We start from the raw sequence: 18,834 nt of genomic DNA on the forward strand, positions 1-18,834 counted from the left end.
TTATTATTGACAATATCACATAGCTACAGTTTGTTTCCCTGACACCAGCTTGTCTTACTTTTGACACTATCACATAGCTCCTGTTTCTTTTCCTAAACCAGTTCACTTTATTATAGGCACTATTAAGCATTTGTAGCCCCTTTAAAAAAAATAAATACATTTGTAGGGAATTTTTTATTTTATTTTACCTTCCTTCTACATACAACTGCTACAAAGTGGTGGGCCATGACTCTTTCACTTAAATATCAAATGGCATTTATTACTATATGCTTAGATCTGAATATTTCCCATTCCAACTAAAACAAAATATTTTTTCTGCACATTTTTAGCTTGACATAGACAGTACTTTTTATATTGTTATATTTTTATCTTACGCTTGTTTATGAAAGCACGAGTGTCTCAAGTGTCTCCTTATATATTTTGTGAGCAATGTAGTGGTATAAATTGGTAATGTTATACATAAATATTAAAGCAATGTTTTCCACTTGAATTGTTTCTGTACAGATGGATTTGCTGGCCGTTCAGAATGTTTGTGGGGGTGTATTTTAACTCTCTATAGGGTGACTTTTCATATATTCTAGCAGCTCCCTTAAACAACAATGAGAACACTGACTGCAGACAATATATCAAAGGAACAGTAACACTAAAAAAGGAATGTGTTATGAAGTAATTAAAATAGAAGGTACTGTTGCCCTGCACTGGGAAAACTGGTTTTATTTCGGAAAACTTTACTATAGTTTATATAAACAGCTATTTAAAGCCTAAAAAGGAGAAAGACGCAGGTTACACAGCAGATAACAGATAAACTCTGTAGAATACAATGGAATTCTGCACAGCGTTTCTGTTATCTGCTGTGTATTCTGTGCTTGAATGGCTGCCCCATGGCTACACAGCAGGGTATTTATATAAAATATAGTAGTGTTTCTGAAGCAAAAGCACCATTTTTTTCAATGCAAGGCAACAGTATCTTATATTGCCATAGCAATAAGCATTTATAAATATTTTGTATGCCAAACAGTGAGAAAATAAAAGGCAGAATAATGTGATTGACCCTCTGTAAAAAAATTTGTAGTGTGTTTTAAAAATTTTTAGCCAGGAAATTGTGATAAAACAAAATGTCCCATGTACCGTTACCATAACCTGTTGAACATTCTCTTGAATTTAAATAGAATGAAAATTAGGTGTTGGTTTATGCAACACCTTAAAAAACACCTAAAAAGATGCCAAGATGGAAATACTGAAATAACAATAATCAATGCAAATTTTTATTTGTGCTGATCCCATCAAGAGCTGCACACAAAATGGAGACTTACCAGAGCTGGCATCAGTTGGTCCGCTAAGTATACAAAGCCTGCCCCTACCAAAAATCCAACAGCTGCAGGCACAAAAGCAAAGCTGCCATACTGGTTGGAATTTTCAGCCATCTCAATAGCAGGGGCCAGGAGAGACCAGTAGGATGCAGCCAGCATCACCTGGAAGACAAAAGCAAACTTGTCAAACAGTTCATTCATACATGGCAGTGCTGATATATGTATATCTCTTGTTCGTTCATCGCTTGGCACATTTATAGCTACTCCTTCCTATATGCTTGACCAAATAGTGTCAAAGTAGCATGGCACCTGTAGCCTAAGCATCAAAAGAGTTAAAAAACAACCAGAATGTGTTACTTCTGGGTTTTATAGCAAAACTAATGACATTGGCAAACAGTATTGCAGATTGGCCAGCTGGCATTATAAAGCAAGGAAAGCTGTTACTGAGCCTTCTGCTTATATACCTGTTTGCCTCCAGCCTACCCACACCTGTTTAAAAGGCACATAAACCCAAAATAAAATTGTGCCTAATGAAAGAAAATGACATTCCAAACAACTTAACTTTTCAATATATTTTTTACGTAAATGTAGCAAATTAGACTTCACTGGTCTGCTAATCAGCTGGCTTTTGCTGCATTATTTCAAAAGATAGAACTACAAGGGAACAGAAATGGATAAACAGATTCAGCTTTTAAAACTTTTAAACTATTGCAAATTTGAAATTAATGGACACTGGAATGTTGCTTAGAATTTCAATGTTATTTATTGGGCAAAAACATTTTTTAGGTTTACATTTCCATTACACATTTCTGAACTTGGTCTGCTCTTCACAAGAATAAGCTGCATTAGACAGGTCAGACTGCGTTATAATCAAGTTTAGCACAGGATTAGAGTTCAACATACAGAGCAACCTAGAAATCCAAGATTGATTAATTCTGCCTATTTTAGAGCAGTCGGAAGAAAAACGAAGACTAGAAAAATTAAACTTATCTGCTCTTAAATTGTAGCATTAATATATAGAATTCCAATAGCATCTTTAATTACACTCGATGACAGGATACACCAACATGCGTCACTACGAAATGAAACAGTATAAATCATATCGGAGCGATCTCTTATTTCTGCTATTAACACAAAAACATCTGCAGAGATTATAATAACATTAACGTGGGTGGAAGGTTCAGGAAAATTTCCATTTACAAAACATTTCAGACTTAGTTGAACTTCGAAGGCAGAATTTATGTAAAGCGCACTATGTTGCATTTACTCAAGCGAAGCTTTCAACAAGTGCTTTAGAAACATACTTTTATTTCATGAGAAGGAAGGAACAATCTCTAAGTACCATAATGCATTTCTAATCTTAGTATTTCTCCTTCACTCAAAACAGGCAATCGGAGCAGTAAACTGTACTACAGGTATTAGGATGAGTAGCCTATGACTATGACCTATTTATCCAGGTCATTGTATATCTAGTATAAATAAGTGCAATAAGACAGCAATAATGGTCTGCGCCAGAAAAATCACAAGAGCAGGTTTACTAAAGTGCAAGCACTTCTGTCATTGCAGAGTTCCTGACTTACATATTTACTATCGCCTATTATATTGTTTTTTCCTTCAGTCTTGGAAGTCACCGTCACCATCACAACAAGCAGTCGGATGCCTTTTTATTTACATTGTTATTAAGACAAGCATTGTTTATGCATCAGAATAGGGGACCTGATGACCATGCCATGCATTGGCTTCACGTGCATTATAGACTGTGAGGACTGAGGGGCAATGTGATGGGCAATATGCAAAATAATTATTATAATATGAAAATAATTAATTCCTGATATCATTGGCCATAATTATATTTAAAGGAGAAGGAAAGGTAAAAACTAAGTAAGCTTTATCGGAAAAGTCTATGGAAATACAGCAATAAGCACTCACAGAAGTTCTATCAAAAGTAACACAGGATGTCTTGTCTCCGTTTTTGTAAACATGTTTTTCGGGTGTCTGACTTCCTCTCCCAGAAACATCCTTAATTCCCGTGGCCAGAGGTTGCACAGCTCTCTCCTCTCTCCTGCTCCCCCCTCTAATTGTTCTAATGCGGCAAATCAATTGGCAGTAAAATGGCAAAATGACTTTCCTTTTCTTTTAAAGGAGAACTAAAACCTACCTTATTCATCTCCGCTGCTCCCACCCTCAAGCTTCCTTTGCACAAGAGATACTCTGTTCAGAAGTCCCCTTGTGTACTAATTCATGTATTTCTTAAGAATTTTTTTATCATAACTGAATTAATGGATGAGTGAAAGTATGAATGGACAAAGAGGTTGTGTTAACATTAGCCAAGGAGATCATATTATATCCACCTGGTTTCAACACTAAATAAATAGATAAAGAAAAGGATTCTACAGTAACCATTTTTCCCGCTGAGATTTGTACATATGCTTTGAAATGTGTACAGGACTAAAGGCAAACACATACCACCTAAACATGTCCCCAACAGTCTATGGATGCTTATACACCAAGGCCTGTCAATTTCAGTTTCTGACAGGAGTGTCCATAGAAATACCATAGATGTGTTTGGAACAGCTGTCGGTTATATAACTTTGCAAATGGAATGCATTAGGATCAGTAAAACATTTAGCATAACAAGATGTTACTTTGCTCACAAAACTAGCCTATTCTCCTTACTGTAATGTTTTTTATACTGTAGCAAAAAAGGTTTTTAATAGAATTAAACAGCCGAGTGTGGGAGATAAGAATGCTCAACGAATGCAAAGTCAGTAAGAAGATTATTCCTCACTGTAATTATGCAAAATAGGAAACTACCTTAAACTATTTCAACTTAAAAAGCTAAAGAGAATTTAAAAAGTACAGTGACAAGAAATTTGTATGTTCTTCCTGAGTCTGCGTGGGTTTCCTCCGGGTATTCTGCTTTCCTCCCACACTCTAAAATCTTACAAACAAGTTAACTGGCTTCTGACTAAATTGACCATAGTATGTGTGAATGTGATAGGGACCTTAGATTGTAAGCTCCTCTGGGGAAGGGACTAATTTGAATGATGAAAAATCTCTGTTAAGTGCTGCAGAAATGTGCCGGCGCTATATGAATAACAGGAAATAAATAAAATGACATCACTTTATTTTGCCATTAAAGATCAGAAATAAAGCTCAGAAGTGGTTAGTAGGGAAGCTAATGACAATGCAAAGAGATAATACAATGATAATAAGGAATTAATTTTCAATGGAAAGCTAATATGCTGAAATGATCTGTAATGATGTTAGCTTACATTGTACGGCCAAAAGTATTCAAAGTATCCCAACACCACTTTTAAAATCACGACTCTCACTGAGATGTTGCAAACTGCCTCTCGAATCAACATATGCAAAGAATATGCTACCTGTCTGTATACTTAATACTAAAGGTAAGTTTAGTGAAGATTAAATAATGACCTGGGCAGTGGCTAATGGGGAGAAAACCCCTGGCCATGGGGCCCTGCGGTCGAGGTGTGGAAGTTAAGGACCTGTGACTCCATCCCTAGTCCACGATCTCCATTACTGTTAAGGGCCCGGAACTAGAGATAGGTGAAAGAAGAGGTACCTGCTTGGCACCCCCCACCATTGCCTCTTCTGCCTACCCCTTGTTCCGGCCCTGGGTACATTATTAACTATATAAACTTAGCGATATATCTTCCCATATATAATAAAAGGGAAAAAGATTGCCCAGGTGCAGCAACCAGTAAGGTGTTTAAAACAGGTGACCAGTAAATGCTATGTATTTTTTTTTTGGGGGGGGGGGAATTCCCTTTTAATGCAAGCCATTCCAAAAAGAGCACTGCAGCAGCTACTACAGGAACACTTACTTATAAGGCCAAAAAGAGCAGATCTAAAGAAGTTTTAATTCATCATAGTTTAGCTTTCTGCCACAACAAGTCTTTGAAATATGTAAAACCGACAGAAAGGTCAATGGGTGTCTGTTAGCTGGAGAACAGAGCGCACATCAGATGAGGAATTCAAATGTATGGGAGAATTTCTACTATAAAAATCTGTTCTCCATTGCAATTACCTCTTAATTATGCAAAGAGATTGACAAAAATTAGCACTGGAAACTAAGGCTACGCAGTCTATAAAGAGAAGACGGCCCAGGCATGTTACTCTTCTTTAAAGATTCCCTTTTTTTAACATAATAGACATTCATGCTCTCAAGGAGGTAAGCAGACCAAGTGAGGATTCTTTGTTCCCAGCAGAACAGCCTAGTATAATAGCTCCTGCCCTACCTCTCCCAAGAGATAGCTTCTTGTTAAACTCCATGCATTATTAATAATATGTGTTAATGATTCAAACAGAGGGGGGGAAGTGTGATCTGGCAGGAGAAAATTTTTGCCACTGATCATTACTACTAATTTGTAACAGACAGAAAAACCAGTGAACTGCTGAATTATTAACCAAAGCATTGTACTCTACAAATAATATACAGTGTTTATTCCAGAAATCCCCCTCGCACTGGCGATTTTGCTATGATACCATTGCCATCAGTGTACAAGTAGTAAGCCTTAGCAAGCTTAAGGTTTTTCTCTTGTATATTTTGATCAAACGCGGGCTCTACATAATACTGGGCCCCTGGAATTTTCTGGCTCTACAATCCCTGTTGTTAGAACCTTGATCCCCAATGTAAGCATTTTCCTGTCTGCATAATATATGCACCATATTTTCATAGGTTGTGGGGAATTTAGCTCTGAAAAAAAATGTTCCAGTGACTCTTTGCTATTGCTGTATGCCTCCAGGCCAGAGAGAACTTCACAGGTGACATAGGCCGCTCTCTGAGCACAAAGCAAAAGGTATAACAGTGAATTAAAACTTTGTAGTAGAGGTTTTCTCTGGTACACAGAAATACAGTAAGGTTTTATTAGTTCTCAATTTATTTTGTAAGGATCATGAAAAATGCATTAAGCATGAATGCTTTATTTGTCCATCCCAGAGATCAGTACTATTTTTATTAAAGGCGTACTGTAATGCTTTTTATAGTATACTTTTTATTTCTAAATCACACTGTTTAAATAGCAAATAATTCACTCTACCATTTAAACTTTTATTCTTGAATCAATAAATGTATTTTGTTATTTGTACTAATGGTGTGTAGGCAGTCATCTCAGTGCATTGTGCCCGAGTCTGAGCTTTCAGAAGGAGCCAGCGCTACACATCTGAGCCTTTAGGTAACCTATTGTTTCTCCTACTCCCATGTAACTGGAGGAGTCCCAAGCCGGACTTGGATTTCTTACTATTGAGTTCTATTCTGATATCTACTGGGAGCTGCTATCTTGCTCCCTTTCCACTGTTCTGCCTCGCCACAAATTCAGGCCTGGCTAAGTGTCTAATGTAGGTGGAAAGCATCAAATTGCATTCCATCTGCTTTGGTGCTTTGGTTAGGACAGCCTGAGTTTCTTCCTGCGTTCCTAATGTAAGAGTCATTAGGCCTGGTTTCTTGTGGGTCTCTAAGAATCAGTTAGTGGTTTAAGTACATATTGTAAGAGCGGCTGAATGTACAAATGTATATAAAAAATGAAGACCAAAAAGTTGTACAATGTATTTAGTTCCGTCATACTACATTCAAACCACTTAACTAAATCTTTTGTGCTGAAATTGTGAGCTGCCTGGGTTAACTAGATTCTCTTTTTTTGTCCCAGATAGTCTGAATTTAAGGTTTGGATTCACCCATCATTTGTATTTGGGGCAGTAACTGAAACGCAACCTTATTTTTTATAATTTTCTGCACTCTGGCAAAGTTATAAACCGAAATTACAAACATGGCATTGTGCTGGGACATTCGCTCACATGTTCATAAGCTCTAAGTTAGCTTTAATAAAAAGCAGCTGAACAATCACATGCTGTTTATATGGCACAGCATAACTTTGAAGAACCTAAAGTTTGTATAAATGAAAGAATAAAGTCTTTTTTATGCTTGCGTGTCGTGCATCGTGAAACATCATTTGAGTCACTTTTTGTGTTCCTTTCTTCTCAATTTCATCTGCCATTTCTGAAAACAGCAATGTATCCATGATCTGCGCTGGAGGGGAGCCGCTCTTATTGTTAATATGTCTAAAGGCTCCATCTCTTAGAGAATTACTTTAAATGTAAAACTTTAAATAGTAGGTGGCTCTTTCAACTTGAAGAGGTTTAACTTAAGCCCCAGGAACCAACTGTCATGCAGATTTCAATATCAATTTCACACAGGGAACAGTGTCTTGATAACTCAGTTGGGAAGCAGTTTTTTTTCTACAAATTTAAGAGCCTGCAGAGTAAAAAGGACTTGCAATGAATGCCAAAATATAAAAACGACTAATCTGAATAAATCAAGACTGAACATGTTATACAGTGAAGCACTGAAACCAAGGTACTGTAAATAAGAAAACCAAATGGGTTAAAAGGGGCAGTTATATTGTTACATCGTAGCTAAACCTGAAAAAGACTTGTTGGTCCACCTTGGAACATAAAATGTCTCTCGGTAAAACTGCTTCATGAAGAGAATTATACAACTTTATAGCTATTGACATGCACGATTTTTGGCATGTATCTCTCCGAAAAAAGGCCCATTGACTTCAATGGCTGCAAAAAAAATAGTTGTGCGGTAGCCATGAAGAAATGCCCATTGACTGTGAGAATTTTTGCCATTTCGTAAATTTTCAGCAAAGTGTAACAGAACAGATTCACTTGTCTCTATTGAGAGCTATCACTGTAAAAACTCTTTTCAAGCCTTACAAAAACTTTCTTCTAATCTCAGATGAACCCCCTGTGTTCTATGAAATCAGAGGTCATTTATGTTGACCCAGGACACAAATGCACCTAGTGCCAAACTTAAAGGCCGAAGTTGCAGTGAGTACAGCACCAATTGGCACAAGGTAGCCTGGTCCTTACTACCTTCTATTAATACAGGGCCCTTTTGCAAACTGTGCCTACCTAAACCGCTAGAAAGTTCAATGTGTGTCCTCCTTGCATGCCTATTTTTCAGAGTAAAGGGTACAAACTTGGTCGGTCTTATAAACATACAGTAGAGTGAAAAAACTTGAAAAGATACATTAAAAGATGAATGTATAATAATATGCATGCTGCAATAGCATCCCATATTGTTATAAAAGTATTTCTAACTCTGATTGCAAATATTGTTTAACTCTAGAGAGGCATTTTTACTGGGTCAGTCAGCGTTGATATTTCCTTCAAATGCCAGCTTATTTTTGAATGACAGTTATCTAAAAACTAGATGGATTTGAAGCATGACCTGTTAACACACAACATTATGTATTACTTGCAGAAACAAGTAACACAAAGCAAAAGGAATCCTGACAAGAAACCCAATTTATTTCACTCTCTTGGAATACTATATAGGGTAAAGACCTACTGGGGATTTGCTGATCACAACTATACAACGGCTTTGCCCTTCTTAGGGCTCATCAATTTTGGGTTTTTTTTTCAAATTTTTTTCAAAGCCACAGGGGAAATTAAAGCATGAGCATTCTGGAAAAAAATGTTTTTGCACAGACCAGTTTTTTTATATGCTACTGGCTTTAGATAAATCTAATAAATGTTATGTATAGATGGCTATACCTTATAAACATGCAAAACTATATTTCCTTTAAAAATAAGAAAACTCTCGTAAAAAAATTCATTGTTGAACAAAATCTGATGGATGTGAAAGCAATTTTTGTCACAGGCTGAGTACTGCAGACTTGTACAAAAGGAACTAAATTGCACTGTCTCAGATAAAGCAGAACTGTGTGTGAGAGGCTGGCCAGTAATGGGTGGGCTGCCCTCTGTAACTAAAGTGCACTTTCTTCCTGTGGTAAAGGTACTCAATGGCTAAAATAAAACCAGACAACAGCACATATAGTCATATGGCAGAAAAATATACCTCCTGGGATTGAAATTACACCTATTTTAGAACATTCCAAAGAGCACTTCGGACTCAGCAAATGTATTTTGTGCCCTGAACTTGAATAAACGTCAGTGCATCATAAAAACAAAATCACCTTTTCTTCTTTGCGAAACTGAATAACTTTTTTTAAAGAAAATGTAGGGATACAGAATGGATAAATGTTAAACGAACATATTTAAATAAAAAATTACCCCTGATTTCATTTTAAAATGAAACAGTGCAAGTGGACTGATATCAGAAATGATGGTAGAACAATGAGACTGAAGTAGAGGAAAAATAGCAATCAAGTTGCTTGATTTTGGAGGGTGAAGCAACTACAGGTATGGGACCTATTATCCAGGATGCTCGGGACCTGGGGTTTTCCGGATAAGGGATCTTTCCATAATTTGGATCCCCATACCTTAAGTCTACTAAAAATCATTTAAATATTGAATAAACCTAATGGGTCTGTTCTGCCCCCAATAAGGGGTAATTATCTCTTAGTTAGGATCAAGTACAAGGTACTGTTTTATTATTACAGAGAAAAAGGAAATCAGTTTTAAAAATTAGTACTATTTGCTTATCATGGAGTCTATGGGAGATGGCCTTTCCGTAATTTGGAACTTTCTGGATAAGGGATCCCATACCTGTATATGAATAAAGGGGTGCACACCAATATCAATACCCAGAGCCTTCAACTCGGGATGTGCACTGTAACATTTCATACAAAATGTTGAAAGCCATGTCAGGCATGCAAAGCAAAATCTACTACAGCCTTTAAATGATGGAGAAACAGAGATTTCTCTTGGTGAGCCTGTACCATACGAGCTGAATTTTTTTATAAACTGAGTGCAAGGAAATCAACCAAGGGTTTAACTTTGTGGGGTCACCACTACCTTTACCCCACAAAATAATTTTTTTGAGTTTTCTACTGCACAAAATCACAGGTTCATATTTACCTAAATTGTTGCCATTATTATAAAGACTCAATTATGGCCATTATTATTATTTATATACCACCTATGTATTCCACATTTTACAGATGACTAATGACCAGAGACTTTATTTTAAAAGAAGATAATGAAGTATGTTCAGCACAGGCCCTATTTATTGAACTTGTGTTGGTACTTGGTACTTTTTAGGGAGGTTTTAGGGCTGTTGAGTAGGAGCCCTACATCAGTCCATAAACCTTAGGATTCTAAAAATGAAAGTGCAGGGGTCTAGGGCAAGGTATCCAAAAGTTTTTTGGTTTTTTTTGGCTATTTGTTCAAGGAACCTTCCAGGTTAAGATGAAACTTTGGCAAAAAAGGGTTGGTCATGCAAAATCTCTCATGAAGAGAGATATCATCATTGCATGTATAGTTAGCTGTAGTTATAAGGCACTCAAAACCATGCCCTGTTAGACTGGAGAGGTAGATAAAAGCAGATTTCAAGCAACTTTTATTAAAAGTGATTGCAATCACTGTAAGAACTCAAATGTACAAAGAGAAAGTATTCATCACAAGAAAATGCATTACTAAATAAAAAGAGGAGTCATTATTTACTCAGAAAGATGAAAAACAAAATCCCCGTATTAAGAGAAACTATCATCAAAATAGATTCTGCTAAAGTAGCTTTAAATAACTCTGTTTTTCCAGCTTCAATTCATTCAGGAGTGTAAATAAAAAAAAGAGTTAAAACTGTATTGTGTTGGTTATGGGAGTGCTGGCAGTAAGTCAAGTTATGCTGGGAATACATACTTCTATCCTTTCAATTGGCAAGGTCGACTAAAAAGCAGGCAGAACTCCAACCAGATATCAGGGAAGCCATTGCTTTGGCCAATACATTTGTAAGCCGCTATTAATAATGGGGTGGCAGATAATATTATCCCATGACTAACTTTGGGCAGACACTGGGTCTCAGAGAATAGGGAAAATGGGAAAGTTGAGATCACCACAACACTTTAAACTATTAGGCAGGGGTGCAATGAGGCTGTGACCAATTATCAATATATATAGGACATTCTGTGCATAAAGCTGCTAGGAAATGCCCTTCCCTTTAAACAAAACAGGAATTGTTAGTCCACATATTGCAATATATTCAAGCTAGCCTACTATGTCAAAGTCATCCCCAGAAAGTGGGCATAGGACTGGTCAGACCAAGGAAGATTTTGTCCATATATTGCAATATATTCAAACTGGCCACCTACGTCAATGTCTTCCCCGGTCTGGTCAGTCCTACGCCAGTCCTCTGCTTGCTTTTACTTCCTGTGCCCTACTGAAGCCAAACTTATATACAGTAGAGATGGATGACTTCTAGACTTTTCTAGAAGTCTCTCTTGATTGGTCCATGTCTATGATGCTGGCATTTACCGGTTAGTTACAGGAAGAGTATTCCAGTCTCTATGTCTGCATCTTCCTCATGACTGTCCATCCTGACTGATGCATATCTACAGAGATCCACTCAGTGCTGGCTCCAGGTAGTTTGAACCTTTGTTAATGTTATAACTTATGTGTGACAGTACCTTTCCCAGACAAATACCTATTTTTCTAAATTAGGGAGGATTCCTATTGTTTGGACCAGACAACCAGGTAACAAACTAATAAGGCTGTTTCCTCTCCCAAAGTCAAAGGTTTAAATGTTAATTAATAAAATGTAGGAACCCATATCATATATATTTTACAATAATCTTACCCTACTGTTAAAATCCTGTTATATCCTAGCCCATTAAAAAACTGCTGAATGGAGGCAGTTGTGCACAAAAAGTGATAAAACTTCTAACTGTAAATAGCATTTTGGGTATTACTGATCCTTTAATAAGTTTCATTTGTGGAGTATCAATATCACCATAACTATTTTAATTATCAGCCTGCAGTTTATGTGTGCCTGAATATGCAAACCCCAAATAACTTTGTTCTTGCAAATGAGACTGCCCAAGAAAAATATCCCAAGAGAAATAATGGAATGGAATACCTGCAATAAAGGTGTTTGTGTAATCCTGGCAATATTGCTCCTAAATGAGCCCTGATAAATCAGCCAACTGAAAGGAAGTGTCTCCTCAATATAACCATGGAAACTTTGTTGCAGGCAGTCTGCCGGAGCATTGGCTGAAATTGCCATATATCACCTCTAAGTACCAGTCTTAGCAGATAAGATCTGTTTAATAAAATAGCAATAAGAAAGCTGGGTCTGCTGGCTGCAGAGAAGGGCATTGATCAATGATGTCTGTCTGGTTTTATTTATACAACGCCAATAACAAGCACATCTCTGCACAATAAGAAAGCAAAAGCTTAGGACTTTCAGCATAAAGTATGTGGTATAGGTGTTCCATGGAAATAGTTAAGTCCCCTAAATGGGTTAATAAGTCACATGTATCTATAGTTGTACTTTCATGCTGAAAGTGAACATTATTGTAAATGACAGACTTGTTTAGGAAAACAAACTGCTATTTTTAAGCATTCAAGTGTGTGAAGGAATAAAATGTGTATAGATATTGAGTTTTGGAGGCTGAAATTGAAAAATGTGTAAGGATATGATGACTTATAGCATGCCTTTAAAAAAAGAAAGTTTCCATAACCAAGAAGAAGGCATATATGAAATGGTCTGTACTGCTTCATAGCTGATGGGGGAAATGATTTTTCCTACAATAGTTTATACTGGAGTGCCTCAGACATTTTTAAATATCCAAGTGCTTGTATATGACATTAAACAATGTAAGCTCCACCTTCCAAGATTTATGGGCCTTCTCAACTGAGACTATTTTGCAGTTGTGTATCTGATAGTCTGCAGTAATGTTTCTCCACTGAATTCATACAAGCAGCCACATAAAAACTGGTATGAATATCCCCTAAAATTCTTGGATAACACAGTGCTGCATGGAGCATGTGCAGAAGCAAAACACAAAGGGGGTAATGTAATAAAAGGCCCAAGAGCAATAACCCATAGCAACAAATCAGCAGGAAGCATTTATTAATTACCTATTTAAAAGCACATATCTTACTGGTTGCTATTGGCTACTGCTCCTGCCTTTTATTACATTGGGGAAAAGTACAAAGCGATATGCTTAGGCTTGATTCTGTTGCTAGAGGGGCATGCAGGAGGCACATATACATGCAAGAAATACAAGTAAATGCCATAAACCACATTAAAATCAGGAAGATTTATTACTATAGCCAGGCCCGGACAGGGAGGCACATTTCAAGTAGACAAAAGCACAGACAACCCCCCCACCAGCCCAATAAAGTGACTGTCTATGGCATCTAACCCTAGACCCTTTGGCATTTGCCACCTTGCCAGAATCCAAAGATTACCAGTGCAGGCCTGACTGTATCCAAATATTAGCTATTCTGTAACACAACAACAATCTGAGTAACCCACGTGTATTTTAGCAATTATAATTCTTTATTCTAAGAACAGTTTACTGCCACCCCCACCCCAACAGAATGGTTTTTTTTAGCAGAAGCAGACAGGACTGTATAGTTCTGCAAATAAAACGTGTAGTCCTGCCAGCTTGAAATAACAATTCTAATTTGGCGGGTCTGGTGGGAGCAAAATGCTGGAGAACCAAGACTATGAATAAAGCAAAAGAAACTTTATCAGTGTACATATGTTCAAGCCAATCTCAGCCGAAGTTGTAGATCTGTCAATAATCTTCAAGATTGGATTTTAGTCACGCAAAAAACATGCCAAAATGACTTGGGGAAAAGGCAGCTAGGCTAAGATCAACTGAAGGCACACAGGAGTGACAGCACGCTAGAGCAGATGCTAGAACAAGCGTGTGTCACTGTCTCAGCAATGGCTGTAGCTTACATTGCCAAAAGTATAACTTGAAAGGGGTGAGCAAATACTTTCTTGGGATAGAGAAAAGGAAGGAAAGAAACATAAGAGAACACAATATTATTATTTTGTACTTATGCTTGCCTTTAATTCAACAGCACTGCTTGTACCACAAAATGACTGCAAAAGGACTAAAGTTATACTTACCCCAGCTGCAAATCCCAAACTTCCATCCAGAATCTGCCTCTGTAGGCAAAAAGAACAATTGGATAAGTTACTACCACCGACTGTGGCCAGTATACCAAACAGAACCAGTCTTACAGCCAAACCCTTCTTCTCTTATGATTATCAATTATCCTTTTTGACTACCATATCTACAGCTTCAACATGTAACACATTAGATATAAAACTGACCAGCAGGAAAAAGAGAAGTACATTCATTTTATTAAAACAAAGGGGCTTGTGGGTGCGCTCTAAAGAAAAGTAAAATATAATAGTAGTGCAACTGATCCTTTGGATTGTAAGCACTTGTGAGCATGCCCTTTGATCCCCTTTTTATTCAGTGATCCATTTGTTAAATTATTGTAGGACCTCTGTTTGTGAGAATTAATGGAAAACAATGTGTAAGTTGCTGGTGCTATTTAAACATATGATGATGAAAATGGTGATCTGCCCAAAATTATTTCAAACATACAAAAAAGAGGAGTGACACATTATCTGGCCTGTGGTTAAGTAGTAATTACCTTTGTACAGGTATCAGACCCCTTAGCTGGAAACCAATTATGGAAAGCCCATCTCCCATAGACTCAATTTTATCAAATAATTCACATTTTTAAAAATGATTTCCCTTTTCTCTGTAATAATAAAACAGTAGCTTGTACTTGATCCCAACTAAGATATAATTACCCCTTATTGGGGGCAGAACAGCCCTATTGGGTTTATATAATGGTTAAATGATTCCCTTTTCCCTGTAATAATAAAACAGTACCTTGTACTTGATCCCAACTAAGATATAATTACCCCTTATTGGGGGCAGAACAGCCCTATTGGGTTTATTTAATGGTTAAATGATTTCCCTTTTCTCTGTAATAATAAAACAGTACCTGTACTTGATCCCAACTAAGATATAATTACCCCTTATTGGGGGCAGAACAGCCCTATTGGGTTTATTTCATGGTTAAATGATTCCCTTTTCTCTGTAATAATAAAACAGTACCTGTACTTGATCCCAACTAAGATATAATTAATCCTTATTGGGGGCAGAACAGCCCTATTGGGTTTCTTTAATGGTTAAATGATTCCCTTTTCTCTGTAATAATAAAACAGTACCTGTACTTGATCCCAACTAAGATATAATTAATCCTTATTGCAACCAAGCAGGAAGATGCCTTTTATAAAAACAATGGTTGGCTTTGTTCAGGGCAAGTGTTCTGCCCTATTGCCAGCTACTCTAAAAGCTTTTACCTTCTCAAATGACTGATTTTCTTTCTTTAACAACATTGGCATTGATTAGTTTCTGTTTATCTTTGCCGGATGTCAGTTCAGTGAAATCCACTGTTTTTGTTTATACGTTCTGCTTCCTATTATTTCTACCACAATCGGACGGTTTTCGTATTTCAAGCCCAAATGATTTCTTATTCTGTTTTTTGAGAAATAAAAAATCACTGGGGTATGGGCAACCCCTTCCAATGCATTATCTTTATTCTTATACATCTCAGCACAGAGCCCTCAGGCATAACAAGCACCAGCCCTAAGGTTTGCAATCTAAATCTGGTGAATGGGGGGCTTATTTCAGTGGCCGCAGGACAATGTCTCCTCGAATCACAGTCCTCTAACAACACAGAGCCACTTATTCTTCTTTCCCAATCATTTCATTCCTTGATGTATACTGACCTGAATGAATTAATCAGTAAACCTGTCCTTCTGCAGTTATTTAACCAGGTTGCTTGGAAAAATAATTAGGTGTGATATCATTTGAATTACAGTTTAGTCAGTAACTCAATGCGCAGTCATGTCATATATTATTACTGAGTTGTAGGCCTGAGGTAATCAAATACAAGTGGCATCTTCTTCCTAGTTCTTGAGGACACAACATGACCATCCTGATCTCTTCCTGACTCAGCTCCCTTTTTTAATTTGAGAAAAGCCAAGTAATTATTTTACTGTAGGTCAAGGTAAGGTGCTTATAAAGTCTGGATTGCTAAACATATTTAATCAAACCTAGCCTACAGAAAGCAATCTACAGAGGCCAGGCATTTGATTCTGTTATAGGAATGTAAAATAAGCTATCTACTTAAAGATATTTGCTAATTACTGTTCTGAAACAAAACCCACCATGATCAGGCAATTATTTTAAATTATATAAAATAAAATTAATGCTTACATGGTATACACAGACAACTATCTGTCAACCAGCTGTCCAACTAAATGGCTCCCCCTAGCATTGCATATATACATGTTGTTGGTTATGCAGAGGGTGGGGGGAGGATTCCAAAACGTTCATACATTCAGGCAGTATTGGCTAGTAAAGGTATAGGACCCGTTATCCAGAATACTCGGGACCAAGGGTATTTCGGATAAAGAGTCTTTCCGTAATTTGGATCTCCATACCTTAAGTCTACTAAAATAGTAAATTAAACCCAATAGAATTGTTTTGCATCCAATAAGGATTAATCATATCTTAGTTGGGATCAATTACAAGGTACTGGTTTATTACTACAGAGAAAAAGGAAATCAGTTTTAAATTCTGAATTATTTGATTAAAATGAAGTCTATGGGAGACGGGCATTCCGTAATTCAGAGCTTTCTGGATAACGGGTTTCCGGATAAGGGATACTATACCTGTATTGTCATTATTTAACCCCAATAGTATTTATTTATACTAGATATATTTAACCCCAAGCACTTGAGGAATCAAGGCTTTTAAAATGAATATATAATACTCATAAATGTATCAGTTATTTTTTAGAGGAACTTGTGAAAATATTGCCTATAACATAAAAATTGGAAAGAGTTCTAGTCCCTTAAGCACAGAAGATTTTATAACCCCAGCCACTCACAGTTTGGATTTGCATGGAAAAATGAAAAAGTCTTGTGTTCATATACCTGCCCACTGGAGAAAATGAAGACCAATGCAGATCCAGCAGCAGTCAGTCCCCATGTAAGCAGGGTTCCCAAAAGGGACTGTAACACTGGACTGTAACCATCAATCATGATGCAGGCTCCTGGAAAGAAATAAAAATATGATGTAACATGTAACAAGTATTTCCGTCATCCTGTTCTGTAGTGGTCTTTCAGTCTTTTATGGGTTGCAGCTCCCTATTGAGGCCAAACATCTGCTTGGTGACCTTATAAGGTAATTACAAAATGTACCTTCACTTCAGATTCAGGCTGAGCTTCAGGACTATGAAGTAAGATTTGCCAGCCCAAACCGCCATAGGCTTGGTTCCCTTAGTGGGGCACGGCACACATTTTGGGAACCTCTGCTCTACCAAGACCAAACAAGAAATAGACAGGATGACAACCCCAAAAAACACAAATTTTCTTAATATTTGTAAATAAATAATAACAAATATTTATAATACAGGTATGGGACCTGTTATCTGGAATGCTTGAGACCTGGGGTTTTCCAGATAATGGATATTTCCATAATTTGGATCTTCATATGTTAAAGGAGAAGGAAAGTCACTTTGATATTTTACTGCCAATAGATTTTCCACATTAGTTCAAGAACACTACACCTAGAACACTATATTTATTCTGCAGAAAGCATTGACATACCTAAGTAAACAGCCCTAGAAACTTTCTCTGTTTGTTTAAGATTGCAGCTGCCATTTTTGTTTGGTGTTCATAGCTTCCTGCTGCAGCTCTAGCCATTATAGCTCAGATCACACATTCTTAAGGATGGGGGGAGTGAGTTTTATGAATTCTTATGGAAGGGGGGCAGGAGAGGGGAGAGAGGAGAGAACTGCGCAGACTCTGGCCCCAGGAATGAAGGATTTTTCTGAGAGAGGAAGTCAGATACCTTTAGAACATGTTTACAAAGAAGGAGACAAGAAATCCTGTGTTTGTTTCTGTGAGTGCTTATGGCTGTATTTACATAGACCTTTCTGATAAAGCTTTCTTAGTTTTTACCTTTTCTTCTTCTTTAAGGACAAGGAAAGGCAAAGTCACTTAGGGGTGCCAAAATGTTAGGCACCCCCAAGTGACTTAAATCGCCTACCTTGTACCTCGGGCTGGTGCCCCTGTTCGGAGAGAACAGCACCAGCCCAGGGTAGCTGCCGCGCTTCCTCCTTCCGGTTTCGGGTGCGTGGACATGCACAGTAGAGTGAAAAGCCGAACTTTAACAGCGAAGTAGGCTTTTCACTCTACTGCGCATGCGCCGGTCCTGGGGTCCCCGCAAAACGAAGGCGGAAGGAGGAAGCAATGCGCTACAGGTACCCTGGGCCGGTGCTGTTTTCTCCTAACAGGGGCACCAGCCCTGGGTACAAGGTAAGCGATTAAAGTCACTTGAGGGTGCCTAACATTTTGGCAACCCCAAGTGACTTAGCCTTTCCTTGTCCTTTAAGTCTACTAAAAAATGTTTTGAACATTTAATAAACCCAATATGGGCCAGGCCCAGAATATACTTCTCTACATAGCCATGGGGATTTGAAGGGCATAGGAAAAAAAAATAAACCAGACTACTTATTTTCAGAGAAAAATACTATCTCTGGCAAGTACAAAATAGGGATATACCAAACTCATAACTCTTTGGTTACAGCTGAATACCAAATCCTCCCCAAAATCCAAAATAAACTGCACAATTTGACAAAAAATGTCAGTTTCAGTGGTCCAGCGTCGCTAACAAGCTTCCACTAAGGTTGTTTTTGGGTTCGG

The 18,834-nt window shown here is 37.5% G+C and overlaps 1 protein-coding gene across 4 annotated transcripts in view; it reads right to left on the reverse strand.

The window, feature by feature from the left end:
• Positions 1–18,834, reverse strand: part of slc39a11 (solute carrier family 39 member 11) — a 202,560-nt gene that overhangs the window by 174,279 nt on the left and 9,447 nt on the right. For 3 of the 4 annotated variants that reach the window (XM_012966622.3, XM_031894095.1, NM_001016721.2), the window contains exons 2-4: positions 17,062–17,180; positions 14,164–14,202; positions 1,314–1,472 (exon numbers count right to left, since the gene is read on the reverse strand). In XM_012966622.3, coding sequence (XP_012822076.2) covers positions 1,314–1,472; positions 14,164–14,202; positions 17,062–17,169 — 306 coding nt within the window. In that variant the 5' untranslated portion in view covers positions 17,170–17,180. The remainder of the gene's footprint in view (positions 1–1,313; positions 1,473–14,163; positions 14,203–17,061; positions 17,181–18,834) is intronic. The other variant, XM_018097746.2, reaches the window with a different exon arrangement.

Source organism: Xenopus tropicalis, chromosome 10, assembly GCF_000004195.4.
Source record: "Xenopus tropicalis strain Nigerian chromosome 10, UCB_Xtro_10.0, whole genome shotgun sequence".
Taxonomy (NCBI): Eukaryota; Metazoa; Chordata; class Amphibia; order Anura; family Pipidae; genus Xenopus; species Xenopus tropicalis.